Below are 20,752 nucleotides of genomic sequence, written 5' to 3' on the forward strand. Positions count from 1 at the left end.
AAAACAGATGTTGAATATGTTCCATCAAGCACATAGGAGTCAGACCATAAATAACAAACAGGATCCAAATAATTAGCTTTATACGTTCCACATTTCAAACACTCCACATTTAAAACGTATGACCTTACTGTGACATTTGGTAATAACATTCAACTTGTAGGAATAAACAAACATGTCCTTACATTAGTGTTTGCTTTATATTATTTTTGGTAAATGACTTGACAATATTACATTTCCTACATAGGCCAACTGATGATTCACAAACCATAGATCAACTAGTTGGTCCCATCTTTCTAAATACTTATATTTTCACCTACAAAAAAGGGATGCAACAAAAATATAATTCATTACAAACTATTCCACATAGTTCATATAATTGTTGAAGTACGGTGACGGTTACTGTGTACTGATATTTCAAGTACTTGAGAGTTGCTTAAAAATAACACTGTTACAGAACACTTCCATGTGTATGTATCTGAGGGTCACCTCAATGTTATCTATACCTCATGACTTATCCATCCCCCAACCTGCCAACAGTGTCACTATAACCACCATCACTGTTTCACTGGGTCCCCCTGAGACTGGTGCTGATGTGACACTGCTTGCCACCTGGGTTAGTCTGGAGAGAGGTGTACTACACATGGGAGTGGGCAGGGGGACTAGCACCAGCAAGGAGTTAGGCGTCCTCTTCCACTTACAGTGTGAGAGAGACGAGGGCTTGCATGGAGTCGCATTACTTTTTCTCCATGTCTTCGGAGTTCACTGAGAACAAACTGGTGCGGCGCTGCCCTTTCTTTAGCCTGTGTGTTGTCCAATAGAGAAGCCTGCTGAGATCCTCCCTGAAATGAGGGCTGAGGAGCATGTAGAGCAAGGGGTCCAGACAAGAGGGCAGGGGCCCCACGAACAGCAGGATGGCCTTAGCCACCTTAGGGCTGGAGAGCTGGAGGAGGGAGGAGAAGGAGGGAAGTGTCACAGGGAAAGAGAGGAGGCAGTTGGTGAAGAGGAGGCAGGCCATAAGTTTGGTCACAGAGTAGTCCTGGACAGGGACTCCCTCTTTGTCTGCTGTGTCTCTGTCCATGTGGCAGTAGTGTCTGGTATAGATGGCTGTCATCAGGAGGTAACACAGGGAGTTGAGCAGCACCAGGGCCGTGGCGTAGCTGAAGCCAAAACGGGAAGAGTGTCCGTAGGGAGAGGCCACGCAGAGAGAGGAGACCCCATACTCACCCATAGTGAGGGGAGGTAAGGCGGCAATGGCTCCAGCCAGGAAGCAACACAAAGCTGAGATGCCTTGAGCACACCCCCACCCCAATGGAATCCTCCTGGCCTCAGTTTCAGACCACTGTGAGTCACGGACAGTACATCCACGATCTAAGACAACTGCCGTCAACAGGAAGACACTGGCCTCTGAGGAGAAGACCGACAAAAAGTCAAAGATCCAGCAACCTGGCCCACCCTCCCACCATGCACCATAATCAGTATAGTGGTCAAATGAAATGCCGTCTAGTACAGCCAGGGCAGCGCTAGAGACGCCATTGAGGAGGTGGACCCAGGCCAGGACTCCTAGTAGATGCTGGGTAGGAGAGGTCGGGGACTTCGAGGAGAGGGCGATGGATACCAGGACCAGGGAGTTGGACACCAAGGAAAGGATGACAATAATCCAAACAGCGACTCGCACCAGCCAGCTCCCAAATAAACTCTGACATGACTGGAACGGACCTGGGGACAAACTGTTGTCAATCAACTACCCAAGTATTAGAGTTGTGACAGTGTTAAATGAAGTATGTATGGACATGGAATCCACTACGGTCCTATAGAGGTACAGAGTGTATATGGACATGGAATCCACTACGGTCCTATAGAGGTACAGAGTGTATATGGACATGGAATCCACTACGGTCCTATAGAGGTACAGAGTGTATATGGACATGGAATCCACTACGGTCCTATAGAGGTACAGAGTGTATATGGACATGGAATCCACTACGGTCCTATAGAGGTACAGAGTGTATATGGACATGGAATCCACTACGGTCCTATAGAGGTACAGAGTGTGCAGGCTTTTGTTCCAGCTTAACATTAACACACCTGATTGAACCAATCACAGACCTACCTTGGGCTGGGGAACAGTGGACAGAGTGCTGGGGTCTGGCGTCTACCTCACTCTCCACCAGGAAGTTATTCTGGTCTCTAGCATCCTCTATAAGCAAATGGTAAGTAATCATTACTTTCACTTAATACATCAACCAAAACACAAAACATATTTCAAGGATAGTTTTTGAAGGTATGTTCCTTGGTTGGCTATGATGTGTATTTCCTTTCCGGTGACGAGATCTTTACTGATGTTCTCCGTTTTCCAGACGTAGGGGGACTTAGAGTTTTCTCCAGGTACAAAGGCACAGCACTGGAAGGCGTAGGGCATCTCCACTACCCTGAGAACAATGCATAGCTTATGGTAAGACAGCTGCACACAACCCCATAACCCTTACTGCACTACATTCACTCACACGCTGTCTCACCTTGAGTTGAAATAGTTTTAAAGGGGCCCAGTTTAATCGTTAACTCTGTCCCCTACCTGAGTTTAGAAAGTCTCTGGACAGGTAGTGTGTGTCTCAGGGCAGTGTTGCCAGCGAGTCTGAGGTGTGTGAGGTCCTGAAAGCCTTCCATAGGGATGGAGGACAGCAGGTTAGAGCTGAGGTCACTGAGGGAATGGATTAAGAAACACAAATTACTTTATTTCAATTGTATGTCGGCATGTCTATGTCAGAGTTTCTCAAACTCTGTCCTGGGGACCCCAATGGGTGCACATTTTGGTTTTTGCCCTAGCATTACACAGCTGACTCAAATAATCAAAGATTGTTCGAATCAGCTGTGTAGTGTTCTGGCTGTTTTAAAGACTGTTCTTTTGTTCTTTAATATCATTTACATGGGAATACACACAGACACACAACAACGCCCATCTTTTACAGTAGTTCTTGCAAAAAATGTGTAATAGGGAATTGCCAGGGACCTCACAATACCATATCACGATTCTTAGGTGTTGATACTATACGTATTGCGAATTCGATACTGTGATTCGGTGTTACAAACATTTTGCTCACTATATGTCTGCTGCAGAGGGACAAGAGAGAGCCATGATAAAACAAGTTTTGATCAGTCATGGAAATGCAAGAAATATCACACAGTAAAGAGGCCTCATTAATTATTTCTTTCTGGCTTTCATTATTGTCCTGTTGCCATGCCAAGCTAGAATTTGTACATTGTATTGTCAGAAATGTCAAGTGTAGAAAAAGAGGTCTGCTAAGAAGGGTGGGTTTCTTTTGGATTCAGATTAGGCATAGATGCATGTAATGTCCAACTGGTTTAGTCATGATGATAACACTGACATAACATCATGACACCCCTCCAATACCTCCTCATGTATACACCAAATGCCATTATGTTTGGCCTGTACAGTGTGAGAGGAATATCTCATATTAAAATGGCCACATAATTTCATTCTGTCTTTCATTATGGTCCTACATCATAAGTGTTGATGCTGTTCACATGGGAAACCATCAAACCAGGCTAATTTGAGAGTCAATTTTGTATTTGGATTTGAGAGTCAATCTATCATAACTTGCACTGCATATGAAATCTGTGGTTCAGGATTGTTTCGCTTGAGCTGAATAGGCAAAATGTAGTATTTATTCTATTACGTTTATTTGTCAGGGACAATGTACAACAAAACAAATCTCAGAATAAGTGATGTGTTGCATCAGATTTAGCTGACAGTTAATTTACATCTGCAGTCCCTGGGCAGGTGAACATACACTATATCAAATCAAATTTTATTGGTCACATACACATGGTTAGCAGATGTCAATGCGAGTGTAGCGAAATGCTTGTGCTACTAGTTCCGACAGTGCAGTAATATCTAACAAGTAATTTAACAATTCCCCAACAACTACCTAATACACACAAATCTAAAGGGGTGAATGAGAATATGCACATATAAATATATGGATGAGCAATAGCCGAGCGGCACAGGTAAGGTGCAATAGATGGTATAAAATACAGTATATGATATGAGTAATGTAAGATATGTAAACATTTAAAGTGGCATTGCTTAAAGTGACTAGTGATCCATTTATTATAGTGGCCAGTGATTGGGTCTCAATGTAGGCAGCATCCTCTCTGAGTTTGTAATTGCTGTTTAGCAGTCTGATGGCCTTGAGATAGAAGCTGTTTTTCATTCTCTCGGTCCCAGCTTTGATGCACCTGTACTGACCTCGCCTTCTGGATGGTAGTGGTGTGCACCCGCAGTGGCTCGGGTGATTGTTGTCCTTGATGATCTTTTTGGCCTTTCTGTGACATCGGATGCTGTAGGTGTCATGGAGGGCAGGTAGTTTGCCCCCAGTGATGCAGACCTCACTACCCTCTGGAGAGCTTTGCGGTTGAGGGCGGTGCAGTTGCCCTAACAGACTGTGATTCAGCCTGACAGGATGCTCTCGATTGTGCATCAGTACATTTTTGTCAGGGTTTTGGGTGACAAGCCAAATTTCTTCAGCCTCTTGAGGTTGAAACTGTTGTGCCTTCTTCACCACACTGTCTGTGTGCGTGAACCATTTCTGTGATGTGTACGCCGAGGACTTAAAACTTTCCACCTTCTCCACTACTGTCCCTTCGATGTGGATAGGGGGGTGCTCCCTCTGCTGTTTCCTGAAGTCCACGATCATCTCCTTTGTTTTGTTGAAGTTAAGTGAGAGGTTGTTTTCCTGGCACCACACTCCGAGTGCTCTCACCTCCTCCCTGTAGGCTGTCTCGTCGTTGTTGTTAATCAATCCCACTACTGTTGTGTCATCTGCAAACTTGATGATTGAGTTGGGGGTGTGAGGGTCAGCAAAGTGGAGATGTTGTTTCCTACCTTCACCACCTGGGGGTGGCCCGTCAAAGTCCAGGACCCAATTACACAGGGTGGGGTTGAGACCCAGGGCCTCCAGCTTGATAATGAGCTTGGAGGGTACTATGGTGTTGAATGCTGAGCTGTAGTCAATTAACAGCATTCTTACATAAGTATTCCTCTTGTCCAGATGGGCTAGGGCAGTGTGATGGCGATTGCATCGTCTGTGGACCTGTTGGGGCGGTATGCAAACTGAAGTGGGTCTAGGGTGGCCGGTAAGGTGGAGGTGTTATGATCCTTGACTAGTCTCTCGAAGCACTTCATGATGACAGAAGTGATGCTACGGGGCGGTAGTCATTTAGTTAAGTTATCTTTGCCTTCTTGGGTACAGGAACAATGGTGGCCATCTTGAAGAATGTGGGGACATCAGACTGGGATAGGGGGCAATTAAACATGTCTGTAAACACACCAGCCAGCTGGTCTGCGCATGCTCTAAGGACGCGGCAAGGGATGCCGTCTGGGCCAGCAGCCTTGCAAGCGTTAACACGTTTAAATGTTTTACTCACGTCAGCCACGGGGAGGGGGGGGCACAGTCCTTGTTAGCGGGGTGTGACAGTGGCACTGTATTATCCTCAAAGCGGGCAAAAAGTTTAGTTTGTCTGGAAGCGTGACGTCGGTGTCCGTGACGTGGCTGGTTTTCTTTTTGTAGTCCGTGATTTCCTGTAGACCCTGCCACATTTGTCTCGTGTCTGAGCCGTTGAATTGCAACTCCACTTTGTCCCTGAACCGGCATTTCGCTTGTTTGATTGCCTTGCGGAGGGAATAACTACACTGTTTATATTCAGCTGTATTCCCAGACTTCTTTCCATGGTTAAATGCGGTGGTTCGTGCTTTCAGTTTTGCGCGAATGCCGCCATCCATCCACGGTTTCTGGTTAGGGTAGGTTTTAATAGTCACAGTGGGTACAATATCTCCAATGCACTTCCTTATAAACTCCCTCACCGAGTCAGCGTATAGCTCGATGTTGTTCTCTGGGGCTGACCGGAACATATCCCAGTCCACGTGATCAAAACAATCTTGAAGCGTAGATTCCGATTGGTCAGACCAGCAATGAATGGGTCTAGTCACTGGTACATCCTGTTTGAGTTTCTGCCTACAAGACGGTAGGAGCAAGATTACATCGTGGTCGGATTTGCCGAAGGGAGGGCGGGGGAGGTCTTTGTATGCATCGCGGAAGTCAGAGTAGCAGTGATCGAGTGTATTACCCCCGTGAGTACTACAATCAATCTGCTGATAGAATTTAGGTAGCCTTGTTCTCTAATTTGCTTTGTTAAAATCCCCAGCTACAATAAATGCAGCCTCAGGATATATGGTTTCCAGTTTACATAGATTCCAGTGAAGTTCCTTGAGGGTCATCGTGGTGTCTGCTTGAGGGGGAATGTACACGGTTGTGACGATAACTGATGATTATTCTCTTGGGAGGTAATATGGCCGGCATTTGATTGTGAGGAATTCTAGGTCGGATGAGCAGAAGGACTTGAGTTCCTGTATGTTGTTATGATACATCATGAGTCATTAATCCTGAAGATTACACCACCGCCCTTCCCAGAGAGGTGTTTATCTCTGTCGGCGCGATGCATGGAGAAACCCGGTGGCTGAACCGATTCCTGACAACATATCCAGAGACAGCCATGTTTCTGTGACACAGAGGATGTTATAATCTCTGATGTCTCTCTGGAAGGCTACCCTTGCTCAAATTTCATCTACCTTGTTGTCAAGAGACTGTACATTGGTGAGTACTATACTTGGAAGTGGTGGGCAATGTGCACATCTATGGAGCCTGACCAGGAGGCCGCTCCATCTCCCCCTTCTGCGGCGTCGTTGTTTTGGGTTGACTTCTGGGATTAGATCCATTGTCCAAACAGAGGATCTGCTTCGGGAAAGTCGTATTCCTGGTCATAATGTTGGTAAATTGACGTCGCACTTATAGCCAATAGTTCTTCCCGGCTGTATGTAATAAGACTTAAGATCAGCGTCAGCTGATCCTGGGGTAACAATGTAAGAAATAATACATAAAAAAATAAAAAATACTGCTTAATTTCCTTAGGACTCGAAGCGAGGCGACCATCTCTGTCGGTGCCATCTTGATCAATCAAACATGACCAAAATCATGTGGACATCTGCTCGTCGAGCATCTCATTCAAAAATCATGGACATTAATATGGAGTTGGGGTCCCCTTTGCTGCACTCTACTGTCTCCACTCTTCTGTGAAGGCTTTCCACTAGATGTTGGAACATTGCTGCGGGGACTTTCTTCCATTCAGCCACGAGCATTAGTGAGTTTTGGCACTGATGTAGGGCAATTAGACTTGGCTCGGAATCGGCGTTCCAATTCATCACAAAGGTGTTCAATGGGGTTGAGGTCCGAGCTCTGTGCAGGCCAGTCAAGTTCTTTCACACCGATCTCAACAAATCATTTCTGTATGGACCTTGCTTTGTGCACAGGGACATTGTCATGCTGAAACAGGAAAGGGCCTTCTCCAAACTGTTGCCACAAAGTTGGAAGCACAGAATTGTCTAGAATGTCATTGTATGCTGTTGCGTTTTGGCATCCGCCAAACCCAGATTAATCCGTCGGACTGCCAGATGGTGAAGTGTAATTCATCACTCCAGAGAACACATTTCCACTGCTCCAGAGTCCAATGGTGGCAAGCTTAACACCACTCCAGCTGACGCTTGGCATTACGCATGGTAATCTTAGGCTTGTGTGCGACTGCTCGGCCATGGAAACCCATTTCATGAAACTCCTGACGAGCAGTTATTGCGCTGACACTGCTTCCAGATGCAGTTTGGAACTCGTAGTGAGTATTGCAACTGAGGACAGAGGATTTTTATGTGCTTCAGCACTCGGCAGTCCCGTTCTTTGAGCTTGTGTGGCCTACCCCTTCGGCTGAGCCGTTGTTGCTCCTAGATGTTTACACTTCACAATAACAAAACAAAATAGATTTTCTATTTTAGATTCTTCAAAGTCGACACCCTTTGCTTTGATGACAGCCTTGCACACTCTTGGCATTCTCTCAACCAGCTTCACCTGGAATGCTTTTCCAACAGTGTTGAAGGAGTTCCCACATATGCTGAGCACTTGTTGGCTACTTTTCCTTCACTCTGCGGTCCAACTTATCCCAAACCATCTCATTTGGGTTGAGGTCGGGTGATTGTGGAGGCCTGGTCATCCATGCTTCTACATCTGCATTGCTTGCTGTTTGGGGTTTTACGCTGGGTTTCTGTACAGTACTTTGTGACATCGGCTGATGTAAAAAGGGCTTTATAAATAAATGTGATTGATTGATGCATCACTCTCCTTCTTGGTCAAATTGCCCTTAGATAGCCTGGAGGTGGGTTTTGGGTCATTGTCCTATTGAAAAACAGATGATAGTGCCACTAAGTGCAAACCAGCAGGGATGGCGTATCGTTGCCGAATGCTATGGTAGCCATGCTGGTTAAGTGTGCCTTGAATTCTAAATAAATCACCGACTGTGTCACCAGCAAAGCACCATCACACCACCACCTCCATGCTTCACAGTGGGAACCACACATGTGGACATCCTCCATTCACCTACTCTGCATCTCACAAAGACATGGCGGCAAATTTGGGCTCATCAGACCAAAGGACAGATTTCCACCGGTCTAATGTCCATTGCTGGTGTTTCTTGGCCCAAGCAAGTCTCTTCTTCTTATTGGTGTCCATTAGTATTGGTTTATTTACAGCAATTCGACCACAAAGGCCTGATTCACGCAGTCTCCTCTGAACAGTTGATGTTGAGATGTGTCTGTTACTTGAACTCTGAAGCATTTATTTGGTCTGCAATCTGAGGTGCAGTTAACTCTATTGAACTTATCCTCTGCAGCAGAGGTAACTCTGGGTCTTCCTTTCCTGTGGTGGTCCTCAGGAGAGACAGTTTCATCATAGCGCTTGATGGTGTTTGCGACTGCACTTGAAGAAACTTAAACATTTCTTGAAATGTTCCGTATTGACTGACCTTCATGTCTTAAAGTAATGATAGACGGTTGTTTCTCTTTGCTTATTTGAGCTGTTCTTGACATAATATTGACTTGGTATTTTACCATATAGGGCTATCTTCTGTATACCACCCCTACCTTGTCACAACACAACTGACTGGCTCAAATGCATTAAGAAGGAAAGAAATTCCACATTAACTTTTAACAAGGCACACCTGTTAATTGAAATGCATTGCAGGTGACTACCTCATGAAGGTTACTCACAGCGTTCTGAGTTCAGTCAGCTCTAGGAAAGTGTCTGCTGGAACCTTGTGGACATGGTTTTGATGGAGGTGACTAAATACAACAACACACATCACAACTGTCCCCTGGATTGTATTTATGGCTGGGTTGAGGACTAACAATAATGGTAACGAAACCACTCACATTTTCTGGATCTTTCTGCAGCCACTGAAGCTGGGAAGATGCTGGATCAGGTTATGGGAGAGATCCCTGCAGGTACAGTGTTCATTATTGTTTATTTAAAATTATGTTTAGGATAACACAACATCTCATTTCTAAGATACTGAACCAAGAGATATTAGAATACCAAGAGATATTATAGTATCAAGAGATATTTGGTCAATCAGTATAGGGACTTACAGCTGTATCAGGTTGGGTAACTGGTCACAGAGGGTACCTGGCAGTGATGAGATGTGTGTACCTGTGACAGCTCTGAATAGACAGAGAATTTGGTCATAGAAAGGACAGACTCAAACCACGTTTACATCCACAGTTTTTATGCGAGTAAAGTCATATTGAATTTTTAAAAAACAGCTGTGATGTAAACAGGACATTTCGGTGTAATTTTATAAATGTCTACAGATCATTTGTTCGTTCGACATGGTGAGATTTTTTATGTCTGTAAAATGAATTATGCGGGAAATGGCGGTGGACCCGACTTTATGCGCACATTTTTATATAATAGCCATCACATCAAAGTAAATTTGGAGTCACGCGATAATATGGTGTGTGGTCCTCCCACTACAACTCGGGAAATCATGCAGTTTATTAGGCTAAAGATTAAATAAGTTAGGATGAACTTGCACAGTGATGAGCTTGACGCTCCTTTACAATAAATATTGATGGTCTTATCATTTTTGTATTTTTATTTATTGTTTTACTATTTTCTGTTCTGGTTTTCGGGGGTCTTATTCTGGTGACATGATGATCGAAGCTTGACTGCCATTTATCCATAAAAATTTCTTCATGTAGACTAGCCAACCCGCACTGTATCTGCGAGCTGTTAGTGTAACAGTGTAGGTTCCGTCCCTCTCTTCAAGGGGAAACCCTACTTCAAGTCTCAGAGCGAGTGACGTCACTGATTGAAATGCTATTAGCGCGCACCACCGCTAACTAACTAGCCATTTCACATCAGTTACATTAGCACACGTGCCAAGACCAGAGTTGGCACATTTGCTATTTAACGCAACAGTTTTTGTGAGAAATGGATATACATTGAACTTTTTTATTTTTATTTGGTACATTAAAACTAAAAGGGATACTTTGGGATTTTGGCAAGGAGGCCCTTTGTCTGCTTCCCAAGAGTCAGATGAACTCATGTATACCATTTTTATGTCCCTGCGTCCAGTATGAAAGAAGTTAGAGGTAGTTTTGTAAGCCAATGCTAACTAGCATTAGCACAATTAATGGAAGTCTATTGGTATCTGCTAATATGCTAGTTAACAAGTTCCTTCAAACTGCACGCAAAGACAAAAATGGTATCCACAAGTTCATCTGACCTTGGGGAAGTAGGTAAATGGCCTCATTGCCAAAATCCAGAAGTAAGTGAAAAAAGTGCATTAAGTGTGCATTACTTCATAACGCACTGGTTTTTATCCGCAACAAGTCTATTTGGTGGAAACTGCAATTTTTTTTTAATGTGGATTCTGGAATATTCGCATGAAAATCTGTCTGCAATTGGATGGAAACCTAGCTAATGTGCTGAATCTGATTCATGAGAGCTGGGGTGTATTCAGTGTATTTAGGAACTTTTGAGGACTGAGACTTACAGGGTTTCCAAACTGTTTGTGCCAGTGAGGTCTGGAAACTCTGTGATATCTGTGGCTCCGTTGAGTGATCTATACAATAACAAAAAAGACGGACAAAAAATTGAAAATCACACCTGCTTAGCTTTCTTCTTCAATTTTCATCTACTTCTTCTCAAATGAGGTAGGACAGAGCGAAGAGGGATAATGGAGACTTACAGCATCCGTAGCGCTGGCAAATGCTGGAAAGCTGATTTGCCTACAAACTGGATGGGATTATTGTAGAAGTATCTGTTAGAGAGGAAATAGAGCACGATTGTCCGCGGGATCAAAATTACCTCACTCATCGAATCATTGTGAATCGATCATAATGATTGATTACTTATTCACAATCAACTTCACATCAAGACGTTGACGCAAAAGCACCTACATTGTGACGAGGGACGGGTTTCCCACGAAGGCTTGCTCTGGGACAGATCTGATGTTGTTGCTATGGAAACTCCTTGGGGGCAAATATTTAAGATTTAAGATAACTGAAAATGCGATTTGTTCTATAAGTGGCAGCACTGGAGTGTAATGAGTTTCACTCACAGCTCTTTGAGGTTAGGGAGGGCTCTGATGGCCGTGGGAAACATGGCAAGGTCGTTGTAGTTGAAATCTCTGAGGGTCGGGGGAAAAAACGAACACATGAATTATTACAGTTGTCTGCACTGATACAGTAACTTCCCTTACTCTACTTTCCTGTCATGAATTCATGGCTGCAGTGAGGTACAGAGAGGTTTCAGACCCTCTGTCTCTGTCCAGAGTTTACACCATTTATATTAGAGCCTCTTTCTCACATGAGGCTGCTTCCTGTTTGTCCAAACTAGATGCCTAGGAACCTATAGGTCTATGCTAAGAACTGTCAGGTCTGGATTGCCTCCCAGGCCGAGGGTGAGGAGGATTTACAGTAGTTCACAACCTGCCTGCTCCTTCGTGGGCAGGGGACTATTGTACTGCTAAACATGATTTACACACATCAAGTACAGGGGGGGGGGGGTTCCTGGAACCATGTGAGGACATGAAGTGCCTTCAGAAAGTATTCATACCTCTTGACTTATTCCACATTTTGTTGTCTTACAGCCTGAATTAAAAATGAATGAAATAGATTTTTAATCTTTTTTAATACCCCATAATGACAAAGGGAAAACATATTTTTTTGACATTTTTGCAAATGTATTGAAAATGAAATACAGAAATATCTCATTTACATAAGTATTCACAGCCCTGAGTTAATACTTTGTAGAAGCAACTTTGGCAGCGGTTACAGCTGTGACTCTTTCTGGGTCAGTTTCTAAGAGCTTTCAACAACTGGATTGTGCAACATTTGCCCATTATTCTTTTAGAAATTCTACAAGCTCTGTCAAATTGGTTGTTGATCATTGCAAGACAACCATTTTCAGGTCTTGTCATAGATTTTCAAGTAGATTTAAATCAAAACTAACTCTGCCACTCAGGAACATTCACTGTCTTCTTGGTAAGCAACTCCAGTGTAGATTTGGCATTGTGTTTTAGGTTATTGTCCTGTTGAAAGGTGAATTTATCTCCCAGTGTCTGGTGGAAAGCAGACTGAAGCAAGTTTTTCTCTAAGACAATGGTCACCAACCAGTCGACCACAGGGCATTCCTAGTCGATCACCATTTATTTTGAAAAGCCAACAATAAAGGCATAAAGGCTTGCGCTCCTTTTGTGTGTGTGTGTTGCGCTGTTGACGGTATGTGCACTTGATTCAGAAGCCCGGTGCATCGGTTGCGAACAGTGTTCCCATTTTGAACCATTTTATTTGTCTGAAAAGACAAATACGCCTACCCGGCGGACCGGGAGGTCTGTGGCTAAATCGAGTACGCCTACTGCACTGGCCAATTGGATAGCTCAAATCACTATGCCTACAGCGTCCACGACCCCAGCCACATCAAAGTTTGATACTGGTCTACTTGAGATTTCATAATTTTAAAAACCATTACCGACCAGAGAGACTGTCAAAGAATACAGCAAAGTGCTTCTGTTTTTATGAGTCAGTTGATGTCTAAGTATTTATTTAGCACTGCCAACACTGTTTTTATTCAACACTATTTATTACAAAACATAAAACGCGCTTCAGCCTAGTTCCACTTGCAATGAATGAGTAGCCAAGTGTATCAGTTAACTGTATTATTATTAGCAGCTCGTCGTGTCTATTTTAATATCTAGGAATATTTAACTTTCTCTGGTCATAGGAGAACGACACGAATCCCTCTCTCTGGTCAGTCTCACCTGAGGAAAGGAAGGAGAGAGCAGGGACCGTGATGGGCGGACCCTCTGCTGCTCTCTCCCTACCTCCGCTGCGACTAATGCCGTGTTCAAAACAACTGGGGACCTGGAAATCTCCGACTTCAGTGCGTTCATGACAACTGGAAACTCGGAAAAATCATTTTGAAGGGTCATCCATCTCAGTCAAGTCACAAACTCGGGCATCTTTCTAGAGCGCCTACTTTCTCTACCTGAACATCACTGACATCATGACCAGGGGTGGTTCTGGGAGGGGGGGACAACAACAATTTTGGACCCCCTTGTGGCCCCCCTAAATGTGGAGTATGAAATAATTTTTACATAACTAATTTTTGCTATCGTTCTTTTTTTACATCCGTTATGCGGAACACTAATGATTATGAACATGGTCTTTTGCCTGCTAATGCCTACAATGCAGTGAAGAAAACGATATGACAACAATAACGTCAAATGTAACTGGCCCCTCTAACAGTACAACTGGCCCCAGCTTGGCCCCCCCTGTTGAAATGGTCTAGAATCGCCACTGGTCATGACTTGATCTCGTTCAGAGTTCCCAGTTGTCTTAAAAGCACCATGACCATTAGATGCAGGTACCATCAGTTCAGTAAAATAAAAAAGTGAATTATTTCAATGTATGCTCAGCTCTGCCTCGCAAGTGCTACACCAACTGATTTGTTATCAAAGCTCCAGTTTTGAAATATAATAATGGTCTGAGAAGAAAAATATTGTCAGGCCAGGCATATAGCCAATATTCTCTGATAAAGTACTAGGCTTACTGCACAAACCACATTCCTACAAAACTGTTTATATTAGGTTAATGTTACATTTTAGTCATGTTAAAAAAAATGTGGCTTGCTTTTTGACTGTGAAAGTGATCTTAACTCAGAAAAGGTTGGTGCTTGTGCTTAGCTCCATTCCGTTTCTTTTTATCCTGAAAAACTCCCCAGTCCTTAACGATTACAAGCATTCCCTTAACATGATGCCACTACCACTATGTTTGAAAATATGGAGCGTGGTACTCAGTAATGTGTTGTGTTGGATTTGCCCCAAACATAACACTTCGTATTCAGCTCAAAAAGTTGCTTTGACACATTTTTTGCAGTATTACTTTAGTACCTTGTTGCAAACAGGATGCATGTTTTGGAATATTTTGTTATTTTGTACAGGCCCCCCATTCCTTCTTTTCACTCTGTCATTTAGGTTAGTATTGTGGAGTAACTACAATGTTGTTGATCCATCCTCAGTTTTCTCCTCTCACAGCCATTAAACTCTGTTTTAAAGTCACCCTTGCCTCATGGTGAAATCCCTCAAAGAATCTGTGTTTGAAATTCACTGCTCGACTGAGGGACCCTACAGATAATTGTATGTGTGGGTACAGAGATGAGGTAGTCATTCAACAATCATGTTAAACACTATTATTGCAAACAGGCCATGCAACTTATTATGTGACTTTTTAAGCACATTTTTACTCCTGAACTTATTTAGGCTTGCCATAACAAAGAGGTTGAATGCTTATTGACTCAAGACATTTCAGCTTTTTATTTTTAATTAATTTGTCAAAATGTAAATGTAAACCATTTTAAATGCACGCTGTAACATAACAAAATGTGGAAAAAGTCAATGGGTGTGAATACTTTCTGAAGGCACTGGGGGAGACAAAAATAACTACAAACAAAATATTGCAACAGAATAGCAGTCTGGGGCTCTTGTACTGCACATTACAGTCATTATAGAGTCGGTGGTACAGTATTTTCTTCAGTTGACTCATACAGGGCTCATCTCATGTGTGCACAGACCGCAAGTGGTTCTGTGTTATAAGGCTGCAATAATGGGCCAATCTAGCAATATTTCAGATCTCAGCCTGACGCATTTAAAGCACCCCCCCCCCACATTGTAAATACAGTAGTCAGTACTGTAAATATAGTGCAAATGCATATCATGTTTAAAATGTTTGTCTTTTTGATAGTAGTAACTTGTGAACTACTGCTGTATCTTCCAACATGACTCTCTGTTTTCTCTGGTCAGTAGTATAATGGGGGTTGTTAGTATACAGTACTGGTAGCCTGGATGTTGTTTGGCTATTACCCTGCTAACACTCAGGAAACATGTGCTGCTAGATTCAGGGTAATTGGTAGAGTGCTGCATCATGCGACCACACACTGAGGTACACTAAATCGTTGAGTGATCATTTGAACTGCAGTGGTGGCCGTCTTGTAAAAAAGGCAAATTCAGAGTTCTGTTCTGGCATGCAAATCCATAGCCTGGGTACCTGAGTGTCTAGCCTGGGTACCTGAGTGTCTAGCCTGGGTACCTCAGTGTCTAGCCTGGGTACCTCAGCGTCTAGCCTGGGTACCTCAGCGTCTAGCCTGGGTACCTCAGCGTCTAGCCTGGGTACCTCAGTGTCTAGCCTGGGTACCTCAGCGTCTAGCCTGGGTACCTCAGCGTCTAGCCTGGGTACCTCAGCGTCTAGCCTGGGTACCTCAGCGTCTAGCCTGGGTACCTCAGCGTCTAGCCTGGGTACCTCAGCGTCTAGCCTGGGTACCTCAGTGTCTAGCCTGGGTACCTCAGTGTCTATGCGTTCAACAACAAAACGTTGGCTGAAGCAAAGAGAGACTGGCGCCCAGACTTGCAAAAACATATGATGATGCGTAGTGATGCGTGTCATCTTGAATCAAATAATTAATTAGTAGGTTATTAGTTCATTAGCTTTTTATAATCTAATGTCTCAGTAAATACCTGGTCATTTCTGTACCGTAAAAAATTGTGTCAATCAAGTCATAAGGTGATGAAGGTACATTTGAGGTAGAGGTGAACTCACAGAGTCTCCAGGCTGAGAAGCCCATCAAAACACCTATCACCCAACGACTGGATGTGGTTGTTATGGAGATGCCTAGGAAGAGATGCATGGAAAGATATCAAAAAAGTGGGAAGACCCAATAACGCCCTGCAGGGTTCTACACATTGGTAGAAAGGAAGTAGGTATGCGTAGGAGCAAAAGAGAGAGAAGGTAGAAAACAAAGAACATTGAAAGACGGAGAGAGCAAGGCTGGCCCTTAAACAACAAATACAAATGATGTAACAACCAATCCAACCGTGCTACTCACAGGACCACCAGACTGGTGAGATTGGCGAAAGCGTGGTCTGGGATGTGGGTGATGCTATTGAGGGCCAGGGTCACTGCCTGCAGGGTTGGCAGGATGGCCAGTGCATGGACGGGCACCTCCGTTAGGGTATTATCATCCAGCCACAGGTGGCGTAAGGACGCCAGGCCCCTAAAGGAGCTCTCAGGAACACTGGCAATTTGGTTGGCATCCAACCGCCTGACAGAGAGAGAGGGAGAGTGACGGAGACAGTGTCCCATTCAGTCAGATTTTCCTTGAAAATACATTCAAAGTGCATTTTTAAGAATTATCAAGTTATTTCTTTGGAGCGGACATGTTTATTCATTAACATTTATCTGTTCATTTAGATTAATTTCATAAACAAATTCATGCACCATCTACTTCTTCTATAAATAATTTTACATGGCGCATGCATGTCCAATAAATTCATGTAAAACATTTATATTGAAAGGTAGAAAATAAAGTTGTTTGGAAAACACAAAATGCTTTAATTCATTTCACATATTAAACAGCATCTCCAAGCTGCTTTTTATTCCAGAGAGACATCCTCGATCAGGGAGGTCTGTGCATTCTTTGGGTGCATGGTAGTAATTTCTGGTGTTGACATTCGCTGTAGGGACTTAGCTCTCTGACAAATGGTCCTGGCACCACCACAAGCAGACAGCTTACTTGTGGTCGTCCTTTGTCTGTCTGTCTAACGTGTGAACTTCAGATTGGTATGTCTAAACAACATGGATAGCTGTTTACTCCAGCCAGAGCGTTCAAACACGAGCCTGATTGAGATGTGGAGGACAGAGGATCAGGTAAACATGTTTAGGAATGCCTCAGGGCTCAGTGTAACAACCGTTCATTTTGTAAGAGGATAATGACGGAGTGAGTTTCGTGTGTGTGTGTGGGGCGGCAGGTAGCCTAGCGGTTAAGAGCATTAGGCCAGTGACTGAAAGGTCGGTGGTTCAAATCCCCGAGCCAACTAGGTGAAAAATCTGTCAATGTACCCTTGAGCGAGGCACTTAACCCTAGTCGCTCTGGATAAGAGCATCTGCTAAAATGTGTGTGTGGCTATAATCCATTACACTTTTCGTGGTTCTATATGATTTCAATTATAACATATTAAAGCTACTGAACTTTCAATATTAAGTGTAACAGAAGGTCGGTGTGTATGTGTGTGGCAGAGAGAAAAACATTCCCACATTACCAACATTGTGCCATGTTTACAAATGACATGGACAATTACATTTGTGGCTCTCTGAGTGGCCTTAACCACAAATGTTTTTCTTGAATGTTGCATTGTGTTTCCTGCCTCTGGAGAATAATACTTCCAAACAGTGAGAGCATAAACAAAACATATGAAATAAACCTGAAAATTCAGCTTAGCGTCAAATAAGGTCTGTCTATCATCAGTGACTGTCAGAATTCCTAAATACAAGGAGCCCCTTTTTTCAGATGGAATGACACAAAATAAGCTATTGGAGAAGGCTAAGACTGTGGACAGATGTACCAAGACTATAGAGTTAGAGGACAGTTTTAGCATGGGCAGCACCATTGAGGACAATTTTAAGTCGTCAACTGGGTGGGACATCCTATGGGTTAAGGAACGATCACATAATTCCATCCAGGTCACCAGGAGGGATCAGCCAATGAATTATACTCATGAGGAAACATTCCATAAAGGCAGGTGCTAAAAAATGTCTTATACCTGTTCAAACAACACACTCTACGTGGCAGTGTGCACCCTTTCAGTTCGTTTGCAAACTCATAGAAGTAGTAGAAGAAAATGGACTACTTAAAAATGGAGATGGTCTCAATGGAGCTGCCCGTGCTCTCACAGACAATGATGCGATGTCTGTCCATTGTCTATGGTCGAGACTCAATATGGAGGCATTTCTCTCCTCCTCTCCTTCCTCTATTCCCTGCTCAGCTCCTTCTCGAACTGCGCTGCAGAGGGGCTATATTCAGGTGGACATCATACAGAGAAAACTAACTGGGTCTTGAATTAGCTAGTGTCATCTTGTAGCTTATGAATAGTGCATGTGTTCAGTTGTTCAGATATACTCACAGAGACTGTAGGTTCCTCAGGTTCTCAAGAGCCTTGCTGGGAACCTGCTTTAGGTGATTGTTCTGTAGCATTCTGTTCAGAAAGACAGAAGATATTAATTCACAAAGATGCAGGTTTTTAGAAATGGATAATGTATGAGCTAGTAATGTATGACTTACAGTACTTTGAGATTGAAGAGGCCAGAGAAAGCCCCTTCAGGGATGTCTGTTAGGTCATTTCCTGCTAGTCGTCTGCAGGGTGAGAAGCAGACGAAAGATACAAATGATGATATGGGTGTGGGAAATACATGTGCACACACACTGTACTACTGCATTACAGATTTTTCTTTTTTAACAACTGAACTTCCACTGATTCACCCGGCACCAGTTTATTTCATTAATAAGCCAACCAGGCACCATAAACTGTAACCTGAGCCTGCTGTTGCTGAATTTCAATTTCCTGACTCCCTTTCAACAGCTCTGTCAAAAAGCTGTTTCATACATGGGCAAGTAAAGAGAATGGAGTCTAATATTAACATCATTACTGCTTCTGGCTCCAGGCCCATTCTGTTAGTACATCTATCGAGCCACATTGATCCTTCTGTTTTGTGTTTGTCTCTTACCCCATATTTACTGTCTGGTTCATACTACATGTAGACTAGAGAGGGGGTTTTCAGCAGTGAACAGACTCTAACTCTGGGTTTATTACAGACAATTTGGGGACCAGTGTAATACTCTTCAGCAGTCAGCATCAGACCAGATACATTTTCCAACAGAGAAATCTAATCTCCAGGAAGGACAAAGCTTATACTCTCAAACTCCTACTAAAGAGGGGTGCCATCTGTCCTAGACTAATACTCACAGCTCTTGGAGGAAGTGTAGGTTGGAAAGGGCTCTGTTGGGCAGCAGGGTGAGGTTGTTCATACTCAGATCACTGATGGAGGAACACAGAACAGTAGCAGTTTGTTACACAGTAGCAGTGTGTTAGCATGACACGGGTGTGTTAGCGACACAACTGGGCTCTCCAGCTGTCCATTCCACACATAGTAAAAGCCATCCTACTTCCTGACTGATATGGGAAGACTGAAGGGGGGAGACATACAGAAAACATTAGGAAACCCCACCATATACATCATTCTCAAAACCCTTATTGATGAAGGATTCTTGATCTGAAGTTCAACACCACTTTTCAAATGTGTAATTAAAAAAAAAATATATATATATATATATATATATATATGATACAGTGCATTTGGAAAGTATTCAAAAACCTTCACTTTTTACACACTGTTACGTTACAACTGTATTCTAAAATCGATTTTTTTAAAAACATTCTCAGCAATCTACACACAATACCCCATAATGACAAAGAGAAAACAGGTTGAGAAATTTTAGCAAGTGAATAAAAAACAGATACCTTATTTACATAAGTATTCAGACCCTTTACTATGAGATTTGAAATTGAGGTACATCCTGTTTCCATTGAGCATCCTTGAGATGTATCTACAACTTTGATTGGAGTCCATCTGTAGTAAATTCAATTGATTGGACATGATTTGGAAAGGCACATACCTGTCTATATAAGTTACCACAGTTGACCAAGCCATGAGGTCTGTAGAGCTCCGAGAGAGGATTGTGTCGGGGCACAGATCTGGGGAATGGTACCAAAACAATTCTGCAGCATTGAAGGTCCCCAAGAACACAGTGGCCTCCATCATTCTTTAATGGAAGGAGTTTGGATCCACCAAGACTCTTCCTAGAGCTGGCCGCCCGGCCAAACTGAGCAATCGGGGGAGAAGGGCAATGGTCAGGGACGGGACCAAGAACCCGATAACAGAGCTCCAGAGTTCTTCTGTGGAGATGGGAGAACCATCCAGAAAGACAACCATCTCTGCAGCACTCCACCAATCAGGCATTTATGTTAGAGTGACCAGATGGAAGCCACTCCTCAGTAAAAGGCACATGACAGCACACTTGGAGTTCATGAAAAGGCACCTAAAGGACTCTCAGACCATGAGAAACCAGATTCTCTGGACTGATGAAACCAAGATTTAACTCTTTGGCCTGAATGCCAAGCGTCACGTCTGGAGGAAACCAGGCACCACTCATCAACTTTCCATTACCATCCCTACGGTGAAGCATGGTAGTGGCACCATCATGCTGTGGGGATGTTATTCAGCGGCAGGGACTGGGAGACTAGTCAGGATCGAGGGAAAGATGAACGGAGCAAAGTACAGAGATCCTTGATGAAAACCTGCTCCAGAGCGCTCAACACCTCAGACTGGGGCAAAGGTTCACCTTCCAACAGGACAATGACCCTAAGCACACAGCCAAGACAATGCAGGAGTGGTTTTGGGACAAGT

The 20,752-nt window shown here is 43.5% G+C and overlaps 1 protein-coding gene across 1 annotated transcript in view; it reads right to left on the reverse strand.

The window, feature by feature from the left end:
* Positions 1-63: 63 nt before the first annotated feature.
* The window catches only part of LOC115197534 (leucine-rich repeat-containing G-protein coupled receptor 5), a 34,060-nt gene continuing 13,371 nt past the window's right edge, over positions 64-20,752 (reverse strand). Inside the window, exons 2-16 of the mRNA XM_029759167.1 lie at positions 19,252-19,323; positions 18,570-18,641; positions 18,412-18,483; positions 16,338-16,553; positions 16,052-16,123; positions 11,518-11,586; positions 11,357-11,428; positions 11,146-11,217; positions 10,951-11,019; positions 9,542-9,613; positions 9,326-9,391; positions 2,573-2,698; positions 2,338-2,429; positions 2,111-2,197; positions 64-1,716 (exon numbers count right to left, since the gene is read on the reverse strand). Of these exons, the coding sequence (XP_029615027.1) occupies positions 734-1,716; positions 2,111-2,197; positions 2,338-2,429; positions 2,573-2,698; positions 9,326-9,391; positions 9,542-9,613; positions 10,951-11,019; positions 11,146-11,217; positions 11,357-11,428; positions 11,518-11,586; positions 16,052-16,123; positions 16,338-16,553; positions 18,412-18,483; positions 18,570-18,641; positions 19,252-19,323 (2,212 nt within the window). The 3' untranslated portion in view covers positions 64-733. The remainder of the gene's footprint in view (positions 1,717-2,110; positions 2,198-2,337; positions 2,430-2,572; positions 2,699-9,325; positions 9,392-9,541; positions 9,614-10,950; positions 11,020-11,145; positions 11,218-11,356; positions 11,429-11,517; positions 11,587-16,051; positions 16,124-16,337; positions 16,554-18,411; positions 18,484-18,569; positions 18,642-19,251; positions 19,324-20,752) is intronic.

This window comes from Salmo trutta, chromosome 7, assembly GCF_901001165.1.
Source record: "Salmo trutta chromosome 7, fSalTru1.1, whole genome shotgun sequence".
In the NCBI taxonomy this organism is placed as follows: Eukaryota; Metazoa; Chordata; class Actinopteri; order Salmoniformes; family Salmonidae; genus Salmo; species Salmo trutta.